General features: G+C 50.3%; 8 protein-coding genes across 8 annotated transcripts; 5 read left to right on the top strand and 3 right to left on the bottom strand.

Annotated features, from left to right (window-relative positions):
- Positions 1-59: 59 nt before the first annotated feature.
- Positions 60-1676, top strand: M437DRAFT_77757 (FAD binding domain-containing protein; the record flags this gene model as incomplete). Its single annotated transcript, XM_041026872.1, has 1 exon — positions 60-1676. One exon carries the CDS (start codon positions 60-62, stop codon positions 1674-1676), a length of 1617 nt encoding a protein of 538 aa, XP_040877014.1.
- A 138-nt stretch (positions 1677-1814) lies between these two features.
- M437DRAFT_55728 (FAD dependent oxidoreductase) lies at positions 1815-3032 on the bottom strand (the record flags this gene model as incomplete). The annotated part of the gene is made up of 1 exon (XM_041022922.1): positions 1815-3032. The coding sequence occupies one exon, from the start codon at positions 3030-3032 to the stop codon at positions 1815-1817; it is 1218 nt and encodes a 405-aa protein (XP_040877013.1).
- Positions 3033-3768: 736 nt separating this feature from the next.
- On the bottom strand, positions 3769-4561 carry M437DRAFT_55732 (uncharacterized protein; the record flags this gene model as incomplete). The annotated part of the gene is made up of 2 exons (XM_041022924.1): positions 3769-4084; positions 4137-4561. The coding sequence occupies 2 exons, from the start codon at positions 4559-4561 to the stop codon at positions 3769-3771; spliced, it is 741 nt and encodes a 246-aa protein (XP_040877012.1).
- Positions 4562-5502: 941 nt separating this feature from the next.
- Positions 5503-5919, top strand: M437DRAFT_55387 (uncharacterized protein; the record flags this gene model as incomplete). The annotated part of the gene is made up of 2 exons (XM_041022864.1): positions 5503-5575; positions 5627-5919. The coding sequence occupies 2 exons, from the start codon at positions 5503-5505 to the stop codon at positions 5917-5919; spliced, it is 366 nt and encodes a 121-aa protein (XP_040877011.1).
- Positions 5920-6586: 667 nt separating this feature from the next.
- On the top strand, positions 6587-8596 carry M437DRAFT_55777 (PNK3P-domain-containing protein; the record flags this gene model as incomplete). Its single annotated transcript, XM_041022929.1, has 10 exons — positions 6587-6680; positions 6737-6891; positions 6940-7052; positions 7102-7431; positions 7482-7618; positions 7670-7809; positions 7867-7927; positions 7985-8136; positions 8198-8314; positions 8546-8596. 10 exons carry the CDS (start codon positions 6587-6589, stop codon positions 8594-8596), a joined length of 1350 nt encoding a protein of 449 aa, XP_040877010.1.
- Positions 8597-13097: 4501 nt separating this feature from the next.
- Positions 13098-14369, top strand: M437DRAFT_55486 (uncharacterized protein; the record flags this gene model as incomplete). Its single annotated transcript, XM_041022883.1, has 1 exon — positions 13098-14369. The coding sequence occupies one exon, from the start codon at positions 13098-13100 to the stop codon at positions 14367-14369; it is 1272 nt and encodes a 423-aa protein (XP_040877009.1).
- A 1236-nt stretch (positions 14370-15605) lies between these two features.
- On the top strand, positions 15606-18425 carry M437DRAFT_55443 (Tcp11-domain-containing protein; the record flags this gene model as incomplete). The annotated part of the gene is made up of 1 exon (XM_041022873.1): positions 15606-18425. The coding sequence occupies one exon, from the start codon at positions 15606-15608 to the stop codon at positions 18423-18425; it is 2820 nt and encodes a 939-aa protein (XP_040877008.1).
- Positions 18426-19750: 1325 nt separating this feature from the next.
- On the bottom strand, positions 19751-21028 carry M437DRAFT_55622 (uncharacterized protein; the record flags this gene model as incomplete). The annotated part of the gene is made up of 1 exon (XM_041022907.1): positions 19751-21028. The coding sequence occupies one exon, from the start codon at positions 21026-21028 to the stop codon at positions 19751-19753; it is 1278 nt and encodes a 425-aa protein (XP_040877007.1).
- Positions 21029-21679: the final 651 nt, after the last annotated feature.

The following is a 21679-nucleotide window of genomic DNA, read 5'->3' as shown; positions in this document are numbered from 1 at the left end:
CTTGCAACCACAGTCAAACACGAGTGGTCTTGAGACTTATTACACATACATTACGAACTATGTCAGCAAAAAGTCCAGCCATCGAGGCTCATGACCAGCGGACCAGGCGGGTTGCTACTCAGGTCAAATCCTTCTACGACAGAAAAGAACCGTTCCGGATCTTCCATGGCAGTACAAGCAGCACAAGAAGCCAAGAGCAAGATCGCAACAAGATGATCTCAACCAGCGATTTCACCGAGATCCTGCGGATCGATCCTGAGAAAAGAGTTGCAATCGTCGAGCCCAATGTTTCCATGGAGAAATTGGTCGATGCCACGTTACCGTATGGGCTTGTTGCGCCTGTTATCATGGAGTTCAAGAATATCACTGTTGGTGGAGGGTTCAGCGGCACTTCCGGTGAGAGTTCCTCGTTCAGACATGGCGTTTTCGACAACATCGTGAACAGCATCGAGATCGTACTAGGAAATGGAGAGATCGTACGTGCTTCTCGCTCTGAGAACTCTGATCTGTATCACGGTACAGCAGGCTCATTTGGAACATTGGGTGTCGTCACCGAGCTCGAGGTCCAGCTGGTGGAAGCTGGTAACTTTATGGAGCTGGAGTACCACGCCATTTCAAGTGCTCCAGAAGCTGTCAGAGCGATCGAAACCTACACGGCTGACGGCAAGATTCAATACCTCGACGGCATCATGTTCACGAAGACCAGTGGCTTAATCATCGCAGGCCGTATGGCCAATACCCCAACGACAGGCTGTAAGATCTCGAAATACCTCTCAAGAGCCGACCCCTGGTTCTACATGCGTGCCCAAGCGATTCTAAACAACGAGATACCCTCTTCACAAAACAGTTCCTATACTGAATTTGTACCTATCAAAGACTACCTTTTCCGCTTCGACAGAGGGGCTTTCTGGGGAGGTTACTATGCCTTTAAGTACCACTTTGCACCTTTCAACAATCTGACTCGCTACCTCCTTGACGACTTGATCCACACGAAGACCATGTACACCGCTCTCCACAAGTCCGGGCTAGCAAACGAGTTCGTCGTCCAAGATATCGGATTCCCCTATTCCACGACACCAGATTTTATCGACTATCTCGATGAAAACTTCAACTTATATCCACTCTGGCTGTGTCCGTTGAAACTAAATGCTCCTTACCCACTTACACCAAAAGGCAAGCACTATTCCCAGGAGAGCCTGAGGGTAATCAATGTGGGTGTCTGGGGTCCAGGTCCACGTAACCGCACCGACTTCATTGCCGCCAACCGCGCCATAGAAGCAAAAACAAAACAACTTGATGGCTTAAAATGCCTGTACGCGCATGCTTACTACACAGCTCCGGAATTCTGGGATCTCTATGACAAAGACCACTATGATGCTCTACGAACCAAATACCATGCAAGCTTGTTGCCTTCTGTTTTCGACAAGGTTACTAACAACGGTCCCCCTTCTGCAAATACTCTCTTCGAACGATTGAAGAACACGAGACCGGTGAGAGGTATCTATGGCGCATTGTTTGTGTTTTGGGGTGGTGGGTTGCCGTATGCAAAGGTGCATCAGGCATTGAGCATTGTGTTGTCTCCTTTGCTGCTACTCATCTTCACGACTGCATGGATCGTATCATTTAGCAAGGATTTGTTTGGTATGAGACCAAGGGGAAAAGTGCATGTTGAGTAGAAAGCATACAGAAAGAAGAAGATACAAAGCTAGAAGGTGTCGATCCACAACGGCGTGGTGTGCTGATTAGCAAACAGCTCAACTTTGGCCGTTGCACGAGTGACCCTGAGTATACCTATCTTAGCCATGATATATATCTCAGTGATCTGTGTTATAGATATCACTATACTGCTTGAGCGCAGTTCGCTCGAGCTCATCAGCATCTCCTCCAGCAAACCTCGCAGGATCCAATTCCCTCCCAATCTCCTCATCATAAGCCTCTCCTAACATCATATCCTTAAGTAGTCGTGCACAGCCAGCGGCATGAGTCACCCATATGGCAACTGCCATCCACAACCCATCAATCCCAGCAACAGGACCAAGCAAAGGCAAGTTGTCAGGTGTGACTGAGAACACTCCCCCGATTCTTTCCGCGCCAAAAGGAGCTTCTTTGCTAAACCCTGCTTCGGGCGTAAATCTGCCAGAGATCGCTCGTGTCATGGCAGGGTTGAATATCTCGTTTGACCAAGGCACAGTGGCAGTGTCTCTTAAAGAAGAGACCTTTTGAGGTGGGTGGTCATAGGTTCCGACGCCATATCGTGACCCGTGGTCTCGCGAGTAGACGTGCGATTCAGGCCATCTCATGAACGGTGTGGGCGGTATATCGTACTGTCTGTCTTTTGCGTAGACGTAAGGATGACTAACAGGCACCACAGGCGCGAAAGGTATGGCAGACGATTTTTTAAGCAGTGAAGCTGTCCAAATACCGGTTGCTAAAACGAGCTTCTGGCATGCAAGAAATTCTCCACTTTCGAGGATGACTCCTGTGATGGTGTTGTCTTCTACTGAGATCTCAGAGACAGATGCTTCTTTGAAACTTACGCCATTCTTCGCTGCTATGTCGCGGTATGCCGAGCACAGCACTCTAGGCTCTGCAACACCATCATCAGGAAAGAACAACGCTTTTGTCTTTGTAAGTGCATCAGCTATCGGAAGACCAAAGGCTTTGATATCCTCTCCATCAAACAGTCGTGCCGGAAGCCCTGTTTTCTCGCATGCCTCCAATCTTGAATTCAACATTTTGATCCCTGCATCCGTAGATGCTAATTCCAAGCCTCCGTTACGAGTAAATCCAGTGGCGAGCTTCGTATATTCTTTGACTGACTCGATGGCGAGTTTAGTCAATGATGACTTTTGATTGTATTGACCGATGAAGCCTGGAGCATAGCCAGTTGAGCCAGCGATGGTGCTGAGAGAACGATCGAGGACGAGGATATTGGTTTGAGGAGTCGATTCAGAAAGAAAACAGGCTAGCGATGATCCGACTATGCCTGCACCAATGATGATGGTCAAGTTTTGGTCGACACTGTTGGTCATGCTTTTGGTTGGTTGTGGGCGTTTGGCGACCGGGAACGATAAGCAGGAATGGAAACTATGATTCGAATGGTATCTGCCAGCAAATATATGTAGCCGAGAGGAATTGCAGTCGCTCTTGTCGTTCCTTCTACATGTGTCAAATAAAGGGCGTGCGTCAAGAAACGCCGAGAAACAACGCCCTGTCGTTGACTCTGCCTCGCTGATGCGCAAAACCATCCGATTTGCTGTGACCTAGTATGAAGCTAAGTGGGTTGGTCTTAGAAGTGGTTTTGTTCAATAATTGGAACTGAATTTGTTGTTACCTGACCACCTATCTCTGGCGCTATCCAGACCTTCCCCACGTCCCAGAGTGTTGCGTTTTATAATTGGCACCTCTCCATTGCGACGTACAAGGATAAGACAGGCTGCAAAAATGCACAGAGTTTTCTACAGGGGGCAGAATCCATGGGGAGCTACCATCCTAAGGCATCTCCCTGGCCGCACGCCTGGTCTCAAAAGCGACCCTGCCTTTTTGTAGCTACAACATGACGATGTTTAGCCCAGGAGGAGCTAAAGAGATATGTACCGACTTACGTTCTTGTACATCAAGTCGATGTGACCAACCAAAAAGTTACGACGGCAATGTGAGTACTTGTTGACTGTGACACACCAGCCAGCCCACAAAGCGACCTACTGGAATTCGGCCAGCTATTTGAGATATTCAAGCTTAGACTGATCGTATTAAGTGAATCAAGGCTCATCTGACGCGAGTATCGAGTGACAATCTCTCAGGCATCTTCATGTCAACAGAGCCTCTCATCAAATCCCTGAACGCACCAAGCTCGTCGGAAGCGGTCGAGACCAAGTTTGGTTTTGCACGATCATCGATACGAACGCATGCTTCAAGAACAAATGCGCCGCTAACGTCCAGTGGTTTGAGTGAGTCTAGAGTGGGGAGTGCAGTCAAAGGTGTTTGTTGGGGTACATCGTTTGCTCTCAAGACACGGAACAATGTAAGCACCAGGTTCTTGTGCACAAATCTGTGACCTTCAATGAAGAACTCGCTCACGAATCTATCCAAGTTAGATCTGAAAACAATACAATGCTTCAGGACAGTAGGCTTACTCATTGTTGGTAGGATCGAGAAACTTGCGTAGTTGGTCCTTGTCAATGGCGGTGTCTGTTGCTTGCCTTAGAACAAGAGTCTTGGTCTCCGGTTCCGGTGTTTCTTGTGTCTGGATTCTCCAAGCATATGGTGATTGGCTAGCGCTTTCATTGTTCTCGGACTCAAGCAGAACAGGAGAATCAGTGCCAAACTCTGACTGGTCAAGTTGACGGACAAGGTGTTGGAAAGTGAGAGTCTGAGGTTTGACGGGTTTGTTTGGGAACTTTTTGTTGGGTTTGTTGTCTTGGGCTGAGCGCATGGGTCTGTATATCAGATGTCTCTCAAAAAGAGCTTGCGGTTGCATTGCAGCGACGCCAGCTAGGATCTTGAGGACTTGATCATGGCGCTCGAGAGGCACCTGGCCGTAGAGCAAAAGCTCATGCATTGCACGTGAGATGGAGTGATTGCTGGCACAGAAGATTGATAGTCTAGCCGAGAGCCGCTGGTTTGGGGCAAAAGCAGAACAAAAAAAATTGCCTTCCTTCACTCGGCTAGGCAGAGCTCCACTGGACTACCGTATGTTTTTTCGTAAACAGGGTCACTCTATGGTGCTGAAGTGGAAAGACGGCTGGAATTCCGGCAATCAGATGTCTCTTGGATTGGAGGCAGACTGGGAAGGGCGGAAATAGTGATCCGCTCAAAACCGCAATAGGCACGCCGGATGAAGTGCCTTGAGCTCGCTCGGCTTACCCCGTGGAGGAAGAGTCGGAGCTGGTGGAGTAGGAGTCGGCCGAAGAGAAGACCGAGGAGAAGATCAGCTGGGTGATGGCGGGGGACAGCGACCGAAAGCCCGGAGATAGCAGAGACTGGCAGAGAGATAAGGCACAGCAGTTGGCGCTTTGTCAGAGCGGCGTGTCAGAAGAAGGAAGCTTCAGGCAGAAAGCGCAGGGCATGTGTGGGCAAACGAGTGGTTGAAAGTCAGCCCGGCGGACATCGGGTATTCAGAGCGCCGATGTCGTCTTCGCGCTGCAGCATCCGGCGTGATATCCAAGCCATCTCACACCACGCGTTGCACCTTCCACGAGAGCCGCCGATACATCATCAGGTTGGACTGCCCCGCTCGCACTAGCATTTGTTCAAATTTCTTCTCTCCCGCACGAGTCTCCCCCTCTGTTCATCTCCTGCTCACCTCTCGTCAACTTTTTCAACTCCAACAACAAGCTCAAACACCACCAAATCCCGACTCGTCAGTCTCGGCACGCCCAGCTCCGCAGCTTCCAGCTTCTCTCCAGCACTCGACCACTTTCACTTCCGACTCCACGCGAAATACCCAACTTCTACACACGCATACCCCTTCAACCCACAACCACTACCACCACTTTCAAAATGAACGCTACACGCATCCTCCTCCACCGCCAGCCCATGATCCGCTTCCTTGGAAAGAGATCAATCCCCACCAGTATGTACCTCCTCGTCAAAGCTTCGACTGCTCCGTCTGACATGCATGCAGAGATTGACCACACTCCTCACGCCCACCCTGCCGCTCCCACTTCTGAGCTCCCCGAGTCTTTCGCTTCCTACAGACAGAAGGCCCAGCAGCACGGTCCCCTGCACCGCCGTACCGCAGCCAGCCAATACGGCGGCTTCGTTGGCGGCAAGCCCGGATCCGCCCTCGGCCCCGTCGAGCCCGCATCCGGCGAGTTCTTTGACCGCAGCGAGCTGCCCGCCCGTTTCGCCAGAACTTCGTGGTCCGCAGCTGAGATCGAGGCCATCGAGTCCGGCGGTGCCAGCTTGTTCGCATAAACGACCACACTTCTCCTTTCGATGATGAACCAAAAGTCTTTTTAGCAATGTGCAAATGGGATACGCGAGCGTCTGCAGGCAAGCGCTGGATACTTCCCTTACCACCCCGATCTACATAGGTTTACGATGATTGATCTCCACGGATACGACACGATTTCGGCCGAATACCCCAAAAGCTTGACACAGATGCACATGAGCAGATATGCCCCGACGTGCTAGATAAGCTCGCGCCGATTGCTTGCGTGTGGCCTGCTGGCGAAGACCAGCGCCACGAGAGGTGCTGAACAGCCAAGAGATGGACATCTCGAGTCCTTGACCCTTCAGCTACGTAGATAGGCTACCCTTTGCAAGCTGCATGGCCAACACCAAGAAATCGAACAGCGTCCATTGTATAATCTGACCTCATCCTTGACATCCATGAACACGTGAACATGCATGTGAAAGCCGCGCTGCTCCGGAGCGGGTCAATCAGTAGTAAAACAGATGGTTCCCAAAGCAGCCAACATTGATCGGTCACGTGAAACCAAAACCGACGCGACACAAACACGTCTTCCCGATGACTTGCCTGTAACAATTTCATGAACTCATCAATGTAATGCTCCTTGCGCGGATGCGAATTGGCAGATCCCGAACGTTACCTCGCAAGTTCTGCTCTACATACACAAAGATGTCGCCAACTCTCAAGCGTCTAGCTACTGAGGATGGAAGCGTCTCGCCCCCACCATTAAAGCGCACAACGCCCTCGGCCAGTACAACCACAAGTAAAACTATCAACAGTGCCAAACAAGCTGGAATCATGACCTAACAAATCACCCAGATGCAGCTGTAGCCAACTTCTTCAAACCAGCCTCCCAGAAGGACCCCGAAAAAGTGACATGGAAAGTCATTGACAACACATTACTGTATTGCAGGTACGACAAGGCCGATAGCTTTGCTGCAGACAGGCCACGTAAAATTGCTGCCTTCGACTTCGTAAGTTTATGTATCCGAGTTACAACCAAGCTGAATCTGATTTTCCAGGATTCAACTCTGGTCGATGCTAAGTCCGGCAACCGCTTCGCAAGGGACGGTGATGACTGGAAATGGTGGCATAGACAAGTTCCCTCAAAGCTGAAACAACTAGCTGAAGAAGGGTAAGGCCGTGTGCATCGCTGATAGAAGCTATGTGGCTGATCGTTACAGATACTTGATAGCAATTCTCAGCAACCAAGGCGGTATTAGCATGAACAGTGCTTCAAAGACAATCAATTCAGACAAGAAAAGACTGGCCGACTTCAAGCAGAGAGTCAAAAATGTCCTCATTCAATTAGACCTACCCATCGTCCTCTATGCCGCTACCGACAAAGACAAGTTCCGCAAGCCACGCGCAGGAATGTGGCATAAGCTGCTAGAGGCACAAGGCTTGACTGGTGAAGGCGATGTTGACCTTGAATCTTGCTACTTTGTCGGCGATGCAGGAGGTCGAACAGCCAGCGCTAGAGGTATCAAGGCAGACTTTTCTTGCTCAGACAGGTCAGCCTTCCAACACTGGCACTACGGACGGCCTACTAATATCATGGCAGAGATCTGGCTAGCAACGTCGGCATCACGTTCAAGACCCCAGAAGAGTTCTTCCTCGGAGAAGACCCCAGGCCTTTCACACGCCCATTCGACCCAACCACACATGTGTCACCAGTCCTGACCGGTAAGACAGACGCGAGTATGTTCATAGCACATTGACTTTGTATAGACTCTTGTTGACCCCTCGCAGACCCAATAGCTTTTGCCAAAAAGAACGATCTCGAGCTTGTCATCTTCTGCGGAAGTCCCGGAGCAGGCAAATCTACTTGGTTCCAACAGCATTTGAAGCCACTTGGTTATGAACGCGTAAACCAGGATTTGCTCAAGTCGGTGCGTCAACTCTTCTCGCATGTGGTCCCACTGTTTGTAGACTGACAACAGCCAAAGAGAGACAGATGCCTTAAGGTCGCCAGAGAATTTCTGGAAGACGGAAAGTCGGTAGCAGTTGGTATGTCCTCTTCTTATGGCCAGACTTGAAAGTTCCAGACTGACCGTGACATTCCAGATAACACCAATGCCGACGTCAAAGCTCGCGAGTACTGGACCAAGCTGGCGGAGTCACTCGAGATACCCATTCGATGCGTGCACTTCACAGCCCCGTCCAAATTGTGTGAACACAACGATGCAGTTCGCTCCATCGGAGGTCAACAACTTGGGGTAACTCCAAGATGCCGTAACGATTGTGAAGCGCTTGCTGACGTTTCGATTTCACAATCAGATGAACCCAGAGTCGAGGATCATGCTGCCGAAGCAGGCATTTACTGGATTCGCAGCCAGATACAGCCCGCCAACTCTGGATGAGGGCTTCACGGATATAACCAAAGTGGATTTCGAGGTAAGTCGTATACTCTTCGCTTCCTGCAAGTCAAATTCTGCCACGCAAGCAGCTGTTAGATTCCATGGTTCGAAAGGTTTTGAACTCAATTCAGTCGCATCACGACTGTTTGAGCTCTTCTCTCAACTCATCGTTAATTTGGATACAATCATGCATTTCTGCAGCTACATGTTAAAGATGTTCGCACACACAGAATACAAAGAATCACTTGCTAATCACCTGATTGAATAGTTCTCTGGCACCGAGGAGCAGAAGACCGCATGGTCGAAGTTCTGGGTTTGAGACATCGCGGAGAAGTGTCCGGCCAGAACGTTCCGCTCGAATGACGAACACGACACATCGCTGAGGTTAACCTCGTGCGATATCGATAGCACAAAGTCTAGAAAGGAAGGTCCGTCGAAGCCATCGCTTGGAGAAACCATTTCTCGTACGGACGTACGATTTGCATTCTTCCGTAGCCCTTATCACTATTTGCAAGGTCTACCCAAGTTTGCTATCGTCAACGTCGTTCGATGGCGGAATCGCAGGCGCCTGAGGCAGCCAGCGCTATTCTAGATCAGTCTTGAAGACGGACATGGCGTTGATCCTGTAAATGCACAACAGAGTTTCCCCTCCACGAGTGACACGGCAGGCAATTGGACCCTCAAAAACAGTAATAGATTTGCAAGTCGCAGACAGGACCGACAAGGGCAGGGCAGAGAATACCAAGGGCAAGGCGTGAAGGTTCGTCTGTTGGGGATGCGGCTTATGATTGTCTTCCCGTGCTGTTCCACAAACAGCTGTAGAACTGCGCAGCTGTTTTCGAGTTGAAGATGATGCTTCGGAAATGCCAAAGTTTCAGTAGTCTTTTGAGTGTTGCTTTTGTTTCCACAATTTTTGTGCTGTCTTTAGATCACGCATGTTTGGTAGCTTTGGAGGAAGGGAAGGAGATGCCAGATCTGCCCTAGCACAGGCGGACAGAGGTAGGTTCACAACTGGGGTGGAGAGCGGCTACGGAATTTGTGTTATCCAGCGCTCTGGAACCGAGGGTCGATTAGATCTTTCGCTATCATGGTTCCATCTTTGATCCGGAACTCTGTCTGCTTGTACGAAGATACAATTGTCCCTTGCCTATTCGAGTCTCAATCGAAAGCAGAGAGTGAAAGAGTGAACCTCAGGGACCTGCATCAGTTCGTGTTATCGCGCCCCGACAAGGATGAAAGACAGGGTTACCCCTTGCAATACTCGGGAAGCAAGAGCGGGGAGTTGTTGAGTTTATGCATTCATCCGCGTTTAACAATTCCGAACAATAGCTGCATTTCTCTATTACAAGGATTTATTTCATTAGCATAAGCAAGCCTACGACCCCTCGACGACCAAGACTTTTGTCCCGACTCTGTGCCGTGCTGGATAGGACAGAAGCGAAAAAGAAAAGGCCGCCTCAGCTGCTGCGCCCGGTCTGCTTCGCTTGCTTAGCCCGAGATCTTTTGTTTAACCGGGTTCGACGAGGAAGTTTGCCCGTGGGATGGTGCGATCCTCTGGGCGTTTCTTCTACGCCTCATTGCTCTGGCACCTTCTGGATTTGAACAAGAGTCCGAACTTACAAAGCAATAGTTGACTGTCCAGCAATGATGTGAGAGCATTTCAGAGACGGGAGGATTGCAAATGGCGTGTGCAGTACCATGGACAAGCAATTGTGTTAGGACACACAAGAAGTCCAGCGAGTATGCACTCCAAAGCACCGAGGACCGAAGCCTCAAGAGTTGACCACAAAGAGACAAATGCTCCCCAGCCGCGCAATTCACCAGGAGGTAACTCGCACGAATGTGCTGCAACCTCTGACTTGGCTTTTTCTTCACATCGGCTGTGTGCACCTTCTCTGTGCTGCTGCACTTGTTCTTTGCTTTGTGGTTTGCGAATTCAACAAACAGTTTTCAGCAATCTTTTTGCTCATCACCGTTCTCCCGATGGCTAGTTACGTGAGTGGATGTTCGATTTGAGTTGGTTCTCTGCTGTCACTGTGCATACACTTTTTGTACGTCTACACGCTTGTACCTGATGTACATTGTCATTCACAAATCCGTGCGATCGGTTCCCGATGCCCTTGTGTAAAAGAGTTTTCTAGTCCTCAACAAATCGTGCGGGTTGCGTGGTCATGGTTCACGCCGGCGAAGAACCGACAGTTTAATCGCGTGGAAATGGACTGGATGTTTTTTTCTGACCTTTCCGTTTTTTGTTCGTTCTTCCTGTGGGCAGCGGAAGAAATCCCGTCACCGCTGGCAGGCTTTCTCGCGAATGCCGGTCCATAAACATGCATCGTTAGCGCCTGGTGACACCAATGTTGCTGGCTGTCAAAAAGGACGCTTCGGCTGCGGACGTGCGGCTTGTCCACCTTTTCCGTCAGTCGTTTTTCTCGTACATGCCTTTCATGACTCGACGGAGGAATAACGACGAGTATGCTTGCCAAGCACCCGAGGCTTCTCTTCTCGTCACGTTGAGATGTCTGCTGGTCAGGGTTTCAGGCTGTTCTGTCACTTCTGCATGTCTACATGGATCGATACAGAAGTCTGCATGCATCGTCAGCAACTCACTGCGTCTATCGGTGTTTCATCAATATGGCTGGAAGAGGTGTTGGGCATCTCTCCCAGGTCGCTGGGTCTTTGTCATGACAGTTCCTCGGTTCCCGTATCTGATCGAATCAAACGCACTATTGTCTTTGGTTCCAGTGGAGAGCCCGCAGATGGCGGCCCGCCGAAGTTTGAACAATACAAAAAAAGCCCACGCGACCATACTTACGAGTTGCTTCACATGAAGAACAAAGACTTGACCTCTAACAATTCAAGCGTTTAAAACGTGAAACAGGAGGGCAAAACGAAGACTTCCATTCACCAGAACGACGTTGAGGTATAATGCAGCTTGAGCCGCTGCAAACAATCAAGAGCTGGAGTGGGTATGACAAACCAGCAGACGACAAGGGCAGGAAAGGCGGGAGAAGGCGCGCTTGCAGCTTCCCGCTGCACCAACCTGCGTTAAAGCAAGGTTGGGTTTGCTTGGTGTGTCCACGGTGAAGAAGTCTTTTTGGACACTTTACCCACTGCCGAAAAAGCTGCTTCCGGTGCGACGTGACTGGTTAAAAATTTATGAATTTTGGACCCGACTTTTCGCCAAAGGGTTTGGCGCCCTTTTGCTTCTGCTCTTTTGACTGCTCCACCGCGGCTGCCCGGTGAATTGTAACGCCGTACTGTACCCTTGACACACGAGGCCGGAGCGTGCAAGTTTTCGTCATTCGTGGTCCCGGCGTCCAGGTGGCCGTCGGTGTGGCCGTTTGTTCCTGCGCTCGCTCAGATTGTAGTCGACGAGCGAGTGACGAAATGCTTCGGGTGGATATTTACTCGTTGATGAGACTAGGGCAGGCGAAGCAAAGCAGAGCAGAGCGAGACAAATACGAAGAAGCAAAGACCAGACCCTGCACCGAAAACTGTAGACAGAATACAGGGACAGGCCGCAAGGTCCCTGAATGGTCAGGAACCATGACAGAAAGGACGACATGCTGGCAGCACCTGATCCCAAGCATTTGTGCGTGACTACTGGTGGCCACAATTCCAAAGCGGCAGTTGTGGAAGGTCGTTGAATGATGGGGCGCACAACGAGCACTCCAATGTTCCGAAGGATTTGACGGTTCTGGAGCGTCGAGGTTGTACGTGTGGCCGTTACATGACAGGCAGAGGGCACACACAAACACTCGAGACGAGGGACCTTGGTCGTGTATCTCTAGCACCAGGATGGGCAGGTGAGAGTTTCTGCCATAGTATGCAAGCGAGTGTCAAGTGGACTCGACAGGTGCCAGCATCGGCTAGGACTGCAGGTGGCTTGAGCAGCTTGCAACCAGGGTGGTTGTCTTGCCGCTAGGCGCTGGTCTGGTGGAGGATGAGGAGGGGCCACATGTCTGCTCCGCGCTCCAGGGCCTGAGCTCTACGGTGGTGACTGCATCGAAGGTTCAAGCATCAAAAATGCCATGGGACCCGCACGCTAGGCCCCAATCTCTATTTTGCACCTCCGACTGATCTTGATCGTCTGCAGCGCTCCAGCCTGCGCTTGTTGCCGTTTTGCTTTGAGACATCTTCTTCACAACCACTCTTCGCAACCTCTCTTCTCTCCTCCCCTCCCTCTGTTCCAACGAATCTCAAGCAGGTAGATCAAAGGGATCAGGCACGACTCGCAGCCAACAAACGCCCGGCTATCCCTCTGCATACACCATCCAAAAACGTGCCTGCTTGACTCTGCCACCACTCTCTGGTTTTCCTATTCGGCTCGCATTTCAAACGTCTCACTCATCTCTCACGCTACACCATTATGCCATTTGCATCCGGTTTATAGTCAGGACGCCGACGTCCAAGTTTTCTGGTTGATCATCATGCAACGCGCAAACATGCGACCATCTATGCTGCCAAAATTGATCGTCGCGCAGACGCCTACAGCCGCAACGATCGGCGAAATGGCCGACTCGCCCTACTCAATGCACTCTCGCAACTCATCAGGCACATCCGACAACTACTCACCCTTAACACAAACCTTCTCGTTTCATGAACACACACGCCATCCAAGCTCCAGCTCATCATCTGTTGCCTCAACCCCTCCAAAGTACGAACCCAGTCTCGAATCTCTCAATAACCGCATCTCAAGGACAACTCTGCATGATCTTGTCGAAGACCCTCATGAGAGGGAAGATGATTTCGATCTCTGTGACAGTGCATTCGAGCTCAATTGCCAATGTGCGCTCGAGAAACCCCATTCTAACCATGATATGTATCATCTGAGTGAAGCCGAAGTGGATCCTCGTCTCTGTCAATCTGCATCTGCTCTTGAACGGCCTAGTCTGGACTACTCCCTCGCCGATGGACCCAGCGACTTCAACAGCGACAATGAAATTCCTCTCAATGTGCCCAAGTCTAGGTCAAGGGCAAATTCTGGCGAATCTACCGTTACTGGTCTGGCTTCTCGTGTGGGTAGCCGGTTATCGTCATTCTCGAAACGCCGTGACAGAACACCTACCTCGCCTCCGACTGTGGCTGTTCATCGACTTAGCACTAAGAGCGCTCCTGTCTCCCGTGTGCCGTCACGTGCCGCATCTTTCCGCATGTCTTCTGTAGCAAAGCCTGTTGTATCTCCTATCGATGTTGAGGCCGAGTCGACACCAACACCTAGCCCGGCTAACGTCGCTGTCGAGCCTTCTAATCCTCTGGACATCAAGATTCCTCATGCAGATGAGCCAATTGACCGCAAGGCCCTGGCATCCACCCCTCTTCTGCCCAAGACGATTCAGGATCCAGAACAAATTGCTGAGGATGTCATCCAATCTCCACTGCAGTCCCCCACTGTCGTCGACAACGCTCAAATAAGTCGTTTGTCAATGATTGGCCCATCACTATCCAGTCCAATTCTGCCCGAGATGTCGATGGTGTCGCCTGCCCTTTCGGCGCATACCTCCACCACTTCTCTCGGCGTCATGCAAGCTAGCCAAGTCATGTCCTCACCCGACATCTCGTCAATGCACATTGTCAGCCCTCAAGACAAGTGGGCAAACAAGCTTGGACACGCCAACTTCAGCGTTTTTCCGGAGCCCTATCTGCCAGAAACTTACAACATCCACGCATGCAGAAAGCTTCTAGAGGACTGGGAGTCGGCTCGCAGACAATTCATGAATCAAGCAGCACGCACCAGTGAACATTACGGTCCGACTTCGCAAGTGTACAAGTACACGGAGAAGAAGTGGGCAGAGATTGATGCGGAATGGAAGAGAAACCATGAGTTGGTTGTCGCCAAAACAGCAGCAAATGGCGAGACGCCTGTTTTCCAGCCTCTGGCAGAGCCGGCTCCTATCACCGATCTGCCCGCTCTGGATGATCCATTGAAATTCCCCAAACTTGATGGGTCCGACATTGTCGGACCCATGGTCAAGTACGCAAAGATTAAGCAAAAGTCGTCTTCGAAGAAATCGGCTTTCCTTAAATTCTTCAACAATGTGCGAACACCGAGCAACACACTCGGCCGCACCTCGACCGGACTTGGTCTGTGATAATGAACAACACAACATTACACGGCAAGCCTACATGTAACATATTCATCATACGTTTTGTCATGACCTTACGACGCAACACGACGCCATTTGTGCTGCTTTTCATCGCGTTTTTCTGGCGCCATGCCATTCCTTCCTTCAAGAAGGCACGACGATTTTCATTTGTCACCCAGTGTGAAACATTTCACAGCAAGCAAAAAGTTTTTAGCAAGGCGCAAAAAGAATCGGGAGTTGGTGGAAAGCCTACAGCGGTGGACTTAGAGGAAGTGTAGAGGAAGTAGGCGATTCTTGGAGTTGTTGATGCTGGCCAGCCTCTTGCCGTGGCTTGTACAGCTATGCTATCATGGCTGTTGTCTGGTTGATCTTTTTTCTTATGTCAGTCATCTCGGTGACAAACCGACGGCTATACCCTATGTATCTTTGAGATTCTCGGATATAGGGATAAGCGCAGTCATTCTTGGAGGCAGTTTAGAAGCCCTTTCATAGCTTTCGCCAACGAGGATTTGAAATAACATTTTATGTGTCTTGCATTTTGGGTAAAGATAAAATGTTGCAATGTTTGCGATATGTAAAATGGTTGTGAAAGGAGGTGCGAGATTGGGTCAAGAAGTGCAGAGAAAGTGTTGGAACAAAGACGGCAAGTGATTACGCAGCCGAAAGCAAGAAGGCAAGTGGGATGGTGAGAAAGATGCAATTGCCCAAACCCACATGACTGCTCTCCTGAAACATGATTTCCATCGTTCTTGCATGCATCGCTACAATCTCACGAGTCCCGGGAGGAGGTCTATTGATTGATCACATGCTGAGGCTCAGCGGTTTCGAAAAACGTCATCTTGGGTTGGACGTCGTTTTGGGAAGAGTTAGCGGCCGCTTGAGGTCCCTAATCGCCATCTAATCGCTGCCAGACCCGAGCGAGTCCGCTCACCACCTCGGCGCCCGTCTATTCGACGTCCACGAGGAACGACTTCGTGCCTCGATAAGGCGTGCCGTCGCTTTGAGACGACAGCAGCACCCGAACCCTTTGTCTTCGCCGCATGCAACCAGGCGACCCCACTACGACTATCCGCAGACGACTTGACAATGAGCCTGGTGGACAATATGTCGCTCGACTCAGCCGACCTCGCCGTAGAGAACGTGTCCGACGACGACGACCAGATCACCAGCGACCTGCCTGATTTCACCGACCAGAACACCATTGACGAAGAAGACGATTTCGAATCCACCTCGATGGTCATCATGTCCGATGATGCCGGTCAAGTCTATGCTCCACCCGCTCGCATCGCCGCTCGCTTCTACCGCGATTCCAAGTCTCGTCCATACAAGTCCTCAGCAGCTTCGTCCCGTCGCAACTCGCTCTCTTCAATTCAATCACATACCTCAACCCGTTCGCTACGTCGCTCTTCGTCATGTCAAAGCAACTACATCGCACAACACCTACGCAGAGCATCCATCATGGAAGCCCGCAAAGCACGCCTTGCCGACCGCGCCGCCCACGTCGAAAAGGTCCGTTCAAGAGCCGCTATGGCCAAAGCCGCTCCCAGAGGAGATGCCAGTGCTAGTGAGGAGCGCGCTCTTGCTGCTCAAATCGCTCGTGAGAACCATCTCGCAAAAGTTGCTGCAGCATGCGCCGAGGAGGTTCAGAGAGCAAAGCAAAAAGCACAAGAGATCAAGCTCAGGAAACTAGAGGAAGAGAAACAGGCTCGCTTGGACATGGAGGAGAGGATGGCTGATGCAGACAGGAGAAGAGCCGAGTACAAGCGTAATTTGGTCTCACGCAGGACACGGCGAGCTAGCGAACAGGAGAAGAAGCTGGACGATGTTACCGAAGCAGACGACGACACAACTTCCAAAGTGTCCGAAGAAACTGCCGCCGTAAGGATACAACGAGCATGGCGTATGCGACAACGAAGCTTGGTTGTAAAAGCATATGCAGACTTTCATCTCAGTCTGAAAGGTATTCGAGAACGATCCTTCGAGGATGTTGGTACCTTGCTTTCAGGCACACCTATCATTCAGGCCACAACTCGAGTCCTTCGCCTCCTTGCCCTCCAAGAAAATGACAACACGCCATCACCTCAAGCTACACGGACTTTCCTCAGTGCTTATCTTGTTATCGTACATCCAGCTTCCGTCTTCAGCAAAAATGGTACTCAGGAGCAGCATCTCATTGCTAAAGCTCGCGAATTGATCGAGTCATTCGAGTCTATTCTGTCCATGATTTCCCGCTCAAACCGCCTCGAGGTACCAAACGACAGGCTTCAAGATCTGTCACAACTGTATACGACTTATATCAGTGCATTCGATGCATGGAGAGCTCAAGATTCATCTGCTCTGGTCGAGACTATGGTCGCATCATTTGTTGAGCTTGACGCCATCTGGCAGACTGTCAAAGACGACACACAAGGCTCAGTCGCTGAAGATTATCGTCAAGGAATTCGTGACAACCAGGTCATGCTTCTCAGCAAGATTCGAAAATTGGCTGGGCCTGACCGTGCCGATTTTCTCATCAAAAAGTCCATCCGCGAAAGCCGAAGAAGACGTGTTAAGAGAAGGTCTCCTGCCGAAGTCCGTCCTCGTGCTGCTACCGACATCGAAGATGGCGAAGCGGAGTCCTCAGGATCACTACCCATCGCCACCGAGACTCTATCGCAAGGCGCAGCTTCAAGTGGTATCGAATCACAGGATGACGTTCGCTTTAACCTCGCTCGCTTGTTCTCGCCTATACCTAGCAATCGCGTACTGACTCACGAGCTTGCCATTGATAAGGACTTCCGCATCTCCTCTAGTGCTCATTCAGACATCCGCGATGCCATCAACCGCGAGCTTTGCGATGGTATGCGAGCCGGAGTTGAGCATGGCATGGGTACTCCATGGACAGTCGCCATGGCTCAGGAGATCAGGGCCAAGCTTGTGCATATCGTGAAGCCTGGCAACTCGATGCACAATCTGATTGTCGAGGCTTTGGACACTGATCTCATCTACCGACAATGCGAGCAGGGCATCTTTTCTTACGCCAACTTTTTCTCATTCATGGCCAACATCCTGCCAAAGCTATGTGCACCTTTCCGTGATGCGCAAGTGAAGATCTTGGCCGAAGATCTTGAGTCAAACAATGGCGAGGACATGGGCGCTATGATTGAGAAGCTTTTCCGCCTGTTGCACTTCATTGATTTGCTCTCGCTCGATTACTCCAACTTCCTGTTGATGAACGCGGCACCTGTACTCATCAGAGAGTCAGCTGGATACGAATCGCGAATGTTTGCAGCAGACCTTACCTCGGGGAAAATAACATTGGCTGCAACCAGCCGCTGGTGGCGCAATGCGAGCGTAAATATGCTGACTGAGGCCGATCGCCGGGATCCAGAGCAGGTCCGCAACCCTGCAGACAGGCCTTCAGTTCATCACATCTACACTCGTGGACTGGTTGATACCACGTTCGGACAGGGTCCGATCAGTACTAATGATGTGCCTGAGACCCTTGCTCTGGATGTTGAGCGCCTGAGCACTATCAAACAAAGAGCTTTGCATGTGACCACGATTGGTGCTATCCTTCTGGTGGCCAAAAACATGCTGAAGCGCGACGTGCGCAGTTCCTGGAAGGCCGAAGCTTCTCGTCTTTGGGATCTTCTCAGTAAAGAGTCACCTTCCGAGGCCACATCAGAAGACGCTTTGGCAAGCGTTTCATCTCGCGTTTTTGGTGTGCTCGAAAACTCACACAACCTGCCACCAACGACCAAGACCGCATTGCAATGTGCGACTACTCGCATCATCACTCAAGCCTCCTCGCAACGCTTCACGGACCCTGTAGCCAAGGTCCTGTGCTCTAGACTTCGAAGTCACGTCTACTCGCGTGTTGTGGCCAAGACGTCGAGCGAGAGAGTCAGAGCCGCTAGTGGTGCATCAGAAGCGTTGGCGAGTGCCGGGTTGCCAGAGTTCGTGACGCAAGTCGGTGAGATGGTGGAACTCTTGAGGAAGGTGGCTGAGGTTGACTGGGCATCTCACGGTGTTTGGTACGAGCAGGTCGCAAGCGAAGCCAATGGCGCTGGCGATGCCTAGAGCATCATTACTTTTCCTCTTTTGGACTTGTTCACATTTTTGTCTGGCTTTCCTCGTGTTTTGCCTTCGTTGTATGGTTTATAGGGTTGGAAGGTCAATAACATAGCCTTCCTGGATGGCTTTCGTTTGGAATCGGGAGTGCTTAAGGATACTACTACTGCCGTTCTGGGTTGTCTGATTGACCTTTTACGAAGATTGATACCACATTTTTCATATTTTTTCTATTTCTGTCTCTCTCTCACTCCTTCTTGCAAACCGAGTTTATCATTTATGGCATTCATCAATATGGACTGTGTCGATCTTATAAGCCTTCTAGAGCCTTTTGCGTATGCCACGTTTTGCTGACCATGGGCCATCGTTTGTGTGTTTGTTGGGACAGCTGCGTTTACCTGACCTGGTAGTTGTCCTCTTCTACTTTAGTGGAATGTTTCTTTCCTTTTCCATTGTCGCTCCTTGCTCCTTCGTGGTTTCGCTCTTCCTTTTTTTTGCCCCCCATAATCAGCCACTCTTTCCCTCTGAATAGTCGTCCCTACCTTCTTCATAGTTGCTCCTTCCCTCTTTGTAGTTGCTCCTTCCTTCTCCATGCAAAGTAGAAGGATAGAAGGAACGTTAAAGGCAATTGCAGAACTAGAAAGATCGATCAAAGTGAGAACAGAATCGGAAAGGAGCGATCAAGTCGATACCTAATCAGACGGAGCAATGGAGGTGAAGGAAAGAGCCATCCAGACGAGACATTCGCAGAAGGAGCGAAGTATCCATTTCCCATGGGAAAGGAACCGTACAGTCAAGATAGAAGGAGAAGGAACGCGGGAGTCAAGGAAAAACTGGAAGAAAAGATGGAGCTGAAACGAAAATGGAAGAAATGGCAAAGTAAGAACAGAACTTATCTATGTATGAGGAAGGTACGATATATCTATGTATGAAGAAGGCACGATACAGTCAGGTTAGAAATAGAAGGAACGCTGAAATCTGAACAGATATGGAAAGTGTGATACGGTCGAGCAATGTCAGGAAGGAGAGATGCACTCGAGAAATCATGAGGAAAGAACAATAGTGTTAGAAGGAAATTAGAAAGGAGAGACGTAGAGTGTAATCTACTCAGGTAGATCTGATGATTCAGATTTTGGAAACAGCGTTCCAATGGTTATCATCTAGAATTCATATCAAAGGTTTTTCCCCCTTAACCCATCGAAACTTTTCTGTCCTCATGCTGGATCGTAACATATAGGCCGTGACTCTATGATACAAAAATGTTCCCCAAGAACGCCATACAGAAAATGCTCATGCAATGCGAAACAATACGAAACGATGATGCACTGATACATCTATGAGTTGTCCTCACAGGAGAAAGCGCTGGCACTGCCAGAGTTGTTTGAGATGTCAACAACACTGCCCCAAACACCCAAGCCGCAAAGGGCAAGACCGATAAGGGCAATGGCGATGTTGAGAATGGTAAGCGTGATCTTCTTCCAGTTTGCAGTAAGTTGTCTCTTGTTCATCATGAGCCACCAAGCAGCGGGCAAGATCATGGAGAACCAAGTGCAGAAGAGAGAGCCGAGAAGACCGAGAAGCTGACTGAAAACGGGGATGGCGTTTGCGATGACCCAGGCAATGACCCAGAGCAAGATGGTGAGTCCATACCAGCTGCCGAGCGAGCGGAAGCTCTTCTCGTTCATGACGTTGGTCTTGCGCCAGATGCGAACGTAGACGTTCTTGGTAGCGACGTGAGCGTAGATGACCCCGGCGACGACGATGGTGGGAATGGCGATTCCGTAGGCGACCTTGCGAACGATGGGGCTAGCAGAGCCAATGGCGGGAGACTTCACGTCTGTACCCGCGAAGCGGTAGATGACAACAGCGACGACGAGGTAAAGAGAGCAAGTGCAAGTCTGCAGCATGCCCAACGCCTTGGGGAAATCTCTGGGGTTTTTCATTTCAGAAATGAAACCGAAGTAGGCGATGTTGGAGCAGAACGAAACCAGGATGTTGGCGACGGCCACAACACCAGTGCGGAAAGAAGTCATGCTCGAAGGAGTGACGGCGTAAGCGTGGGCGCCAGCAGGAGGATCGACACCGATGCCAATCATAGCAATGAAAATGGCAGTCGCGATGGACAAGCAAGAGGCAATAGACATGAGAGCGACGTTCTTCATGGTTCTCGGAATGCAGAGGATCATGGACACAACCATGCCAATAACAGTGAAAACAATGGTGCAAGTTCCGTGGTTGGTAAGGACGTTCAACATGATGGAGAAGGTCAAGATGTGAGCGGACATGATGAAGACCAGGAGGATGATCTGGGCGGCTTCAGAAACCTCTTTGAACCATCTTCCAAAGAAGAAGAGACCAGCGTCCGCAAAATTGTGAATTCCGGGGAAAGCGATCTTGACTTGGTAGGTGACATATCCAGTGTAAGTGGTGAGGAGACCGAAGAAGACAATGAGGATGCAACCAGGGACAAAGCCCATGCTGGCAACGACAGCAGGTAGAGAGAGAATACCCAAAGAGATTGTCTCAGCGACAAGGAGGAAGCCGGCATTGAGCCATGTTAATGTCCTGTACTCGGTCTCGCCGTTGGCATCGTTCTCGAAAGGATTTACCATCAAACCCTCTCTCTTGCTGTCCAAAGTCATGGTCTCATCTCCCTCGGGAATCGTATCCTTCTCTTCAGGAAGTCGTGGCGGCGGCGCCTGTTCCAGATCTGTGTTTGATGCTGAGCTGACACTGCCAGCGGTGTAACCAGCTCTTTTCTCTTCGTCTAATGCCATCTTGGCGATCAATGAGAATCGAGGTCTGGTAGTTGCGACGTAGATTGATCGTGTCAAGACGATGTGTTGGGAGGTCCTGAAAGACGCAGCGAGGTAGCGAGAATAATAAAAGGCGAGAAAAGTAAGGAAACAGGAAAGATGGTTAGAAGGCGGATGACGAAAGTATAAAAGCTAGGTCAGCAGAAATATGAGTTCGAATGAGCGAGACGTTCAACAGCGATCTCGGAACACATGGTAGATGTGTTTGTAAAAAGTCTCGTGCTCTGGACTCAAAGCACCGAAACAAAGCAGTTTCTATTACTTGAATATTATCAAAAAATTGCGGGTTAGTCAGGCGTTTGATGGGGATAGTGGTCCAAGCTCCGATGCGATGCCAGATGGACCACCAAAATGTCGAGGTTGAAAGCAACATAAGGGGCTGCAAGGAGATGAGAGACAAAGGCGCGAGAAAAGGGTCTGTGTAGCAGATGGAAAGAATAAGAGAGA

Source organism: Aureobasidium melanogenum (assembly GCF_000721775.1).
Source record: "Aureobasidium melanogenum CBS 110374 unplaced genomic scaffold scaffold_22, whole genome shotgun sequence".
NCBI lineage: Eukaryota > Fungi > Ascomycota > Dothideomycetes > Dothideales > Saccotheciaceae > Aureobasidium > Aureobasidium melanogenum.
Note: the sequence above shows the minus strand (reverse complement) of the source record. Positions and strands in the feature narration are given on the sequence as shown.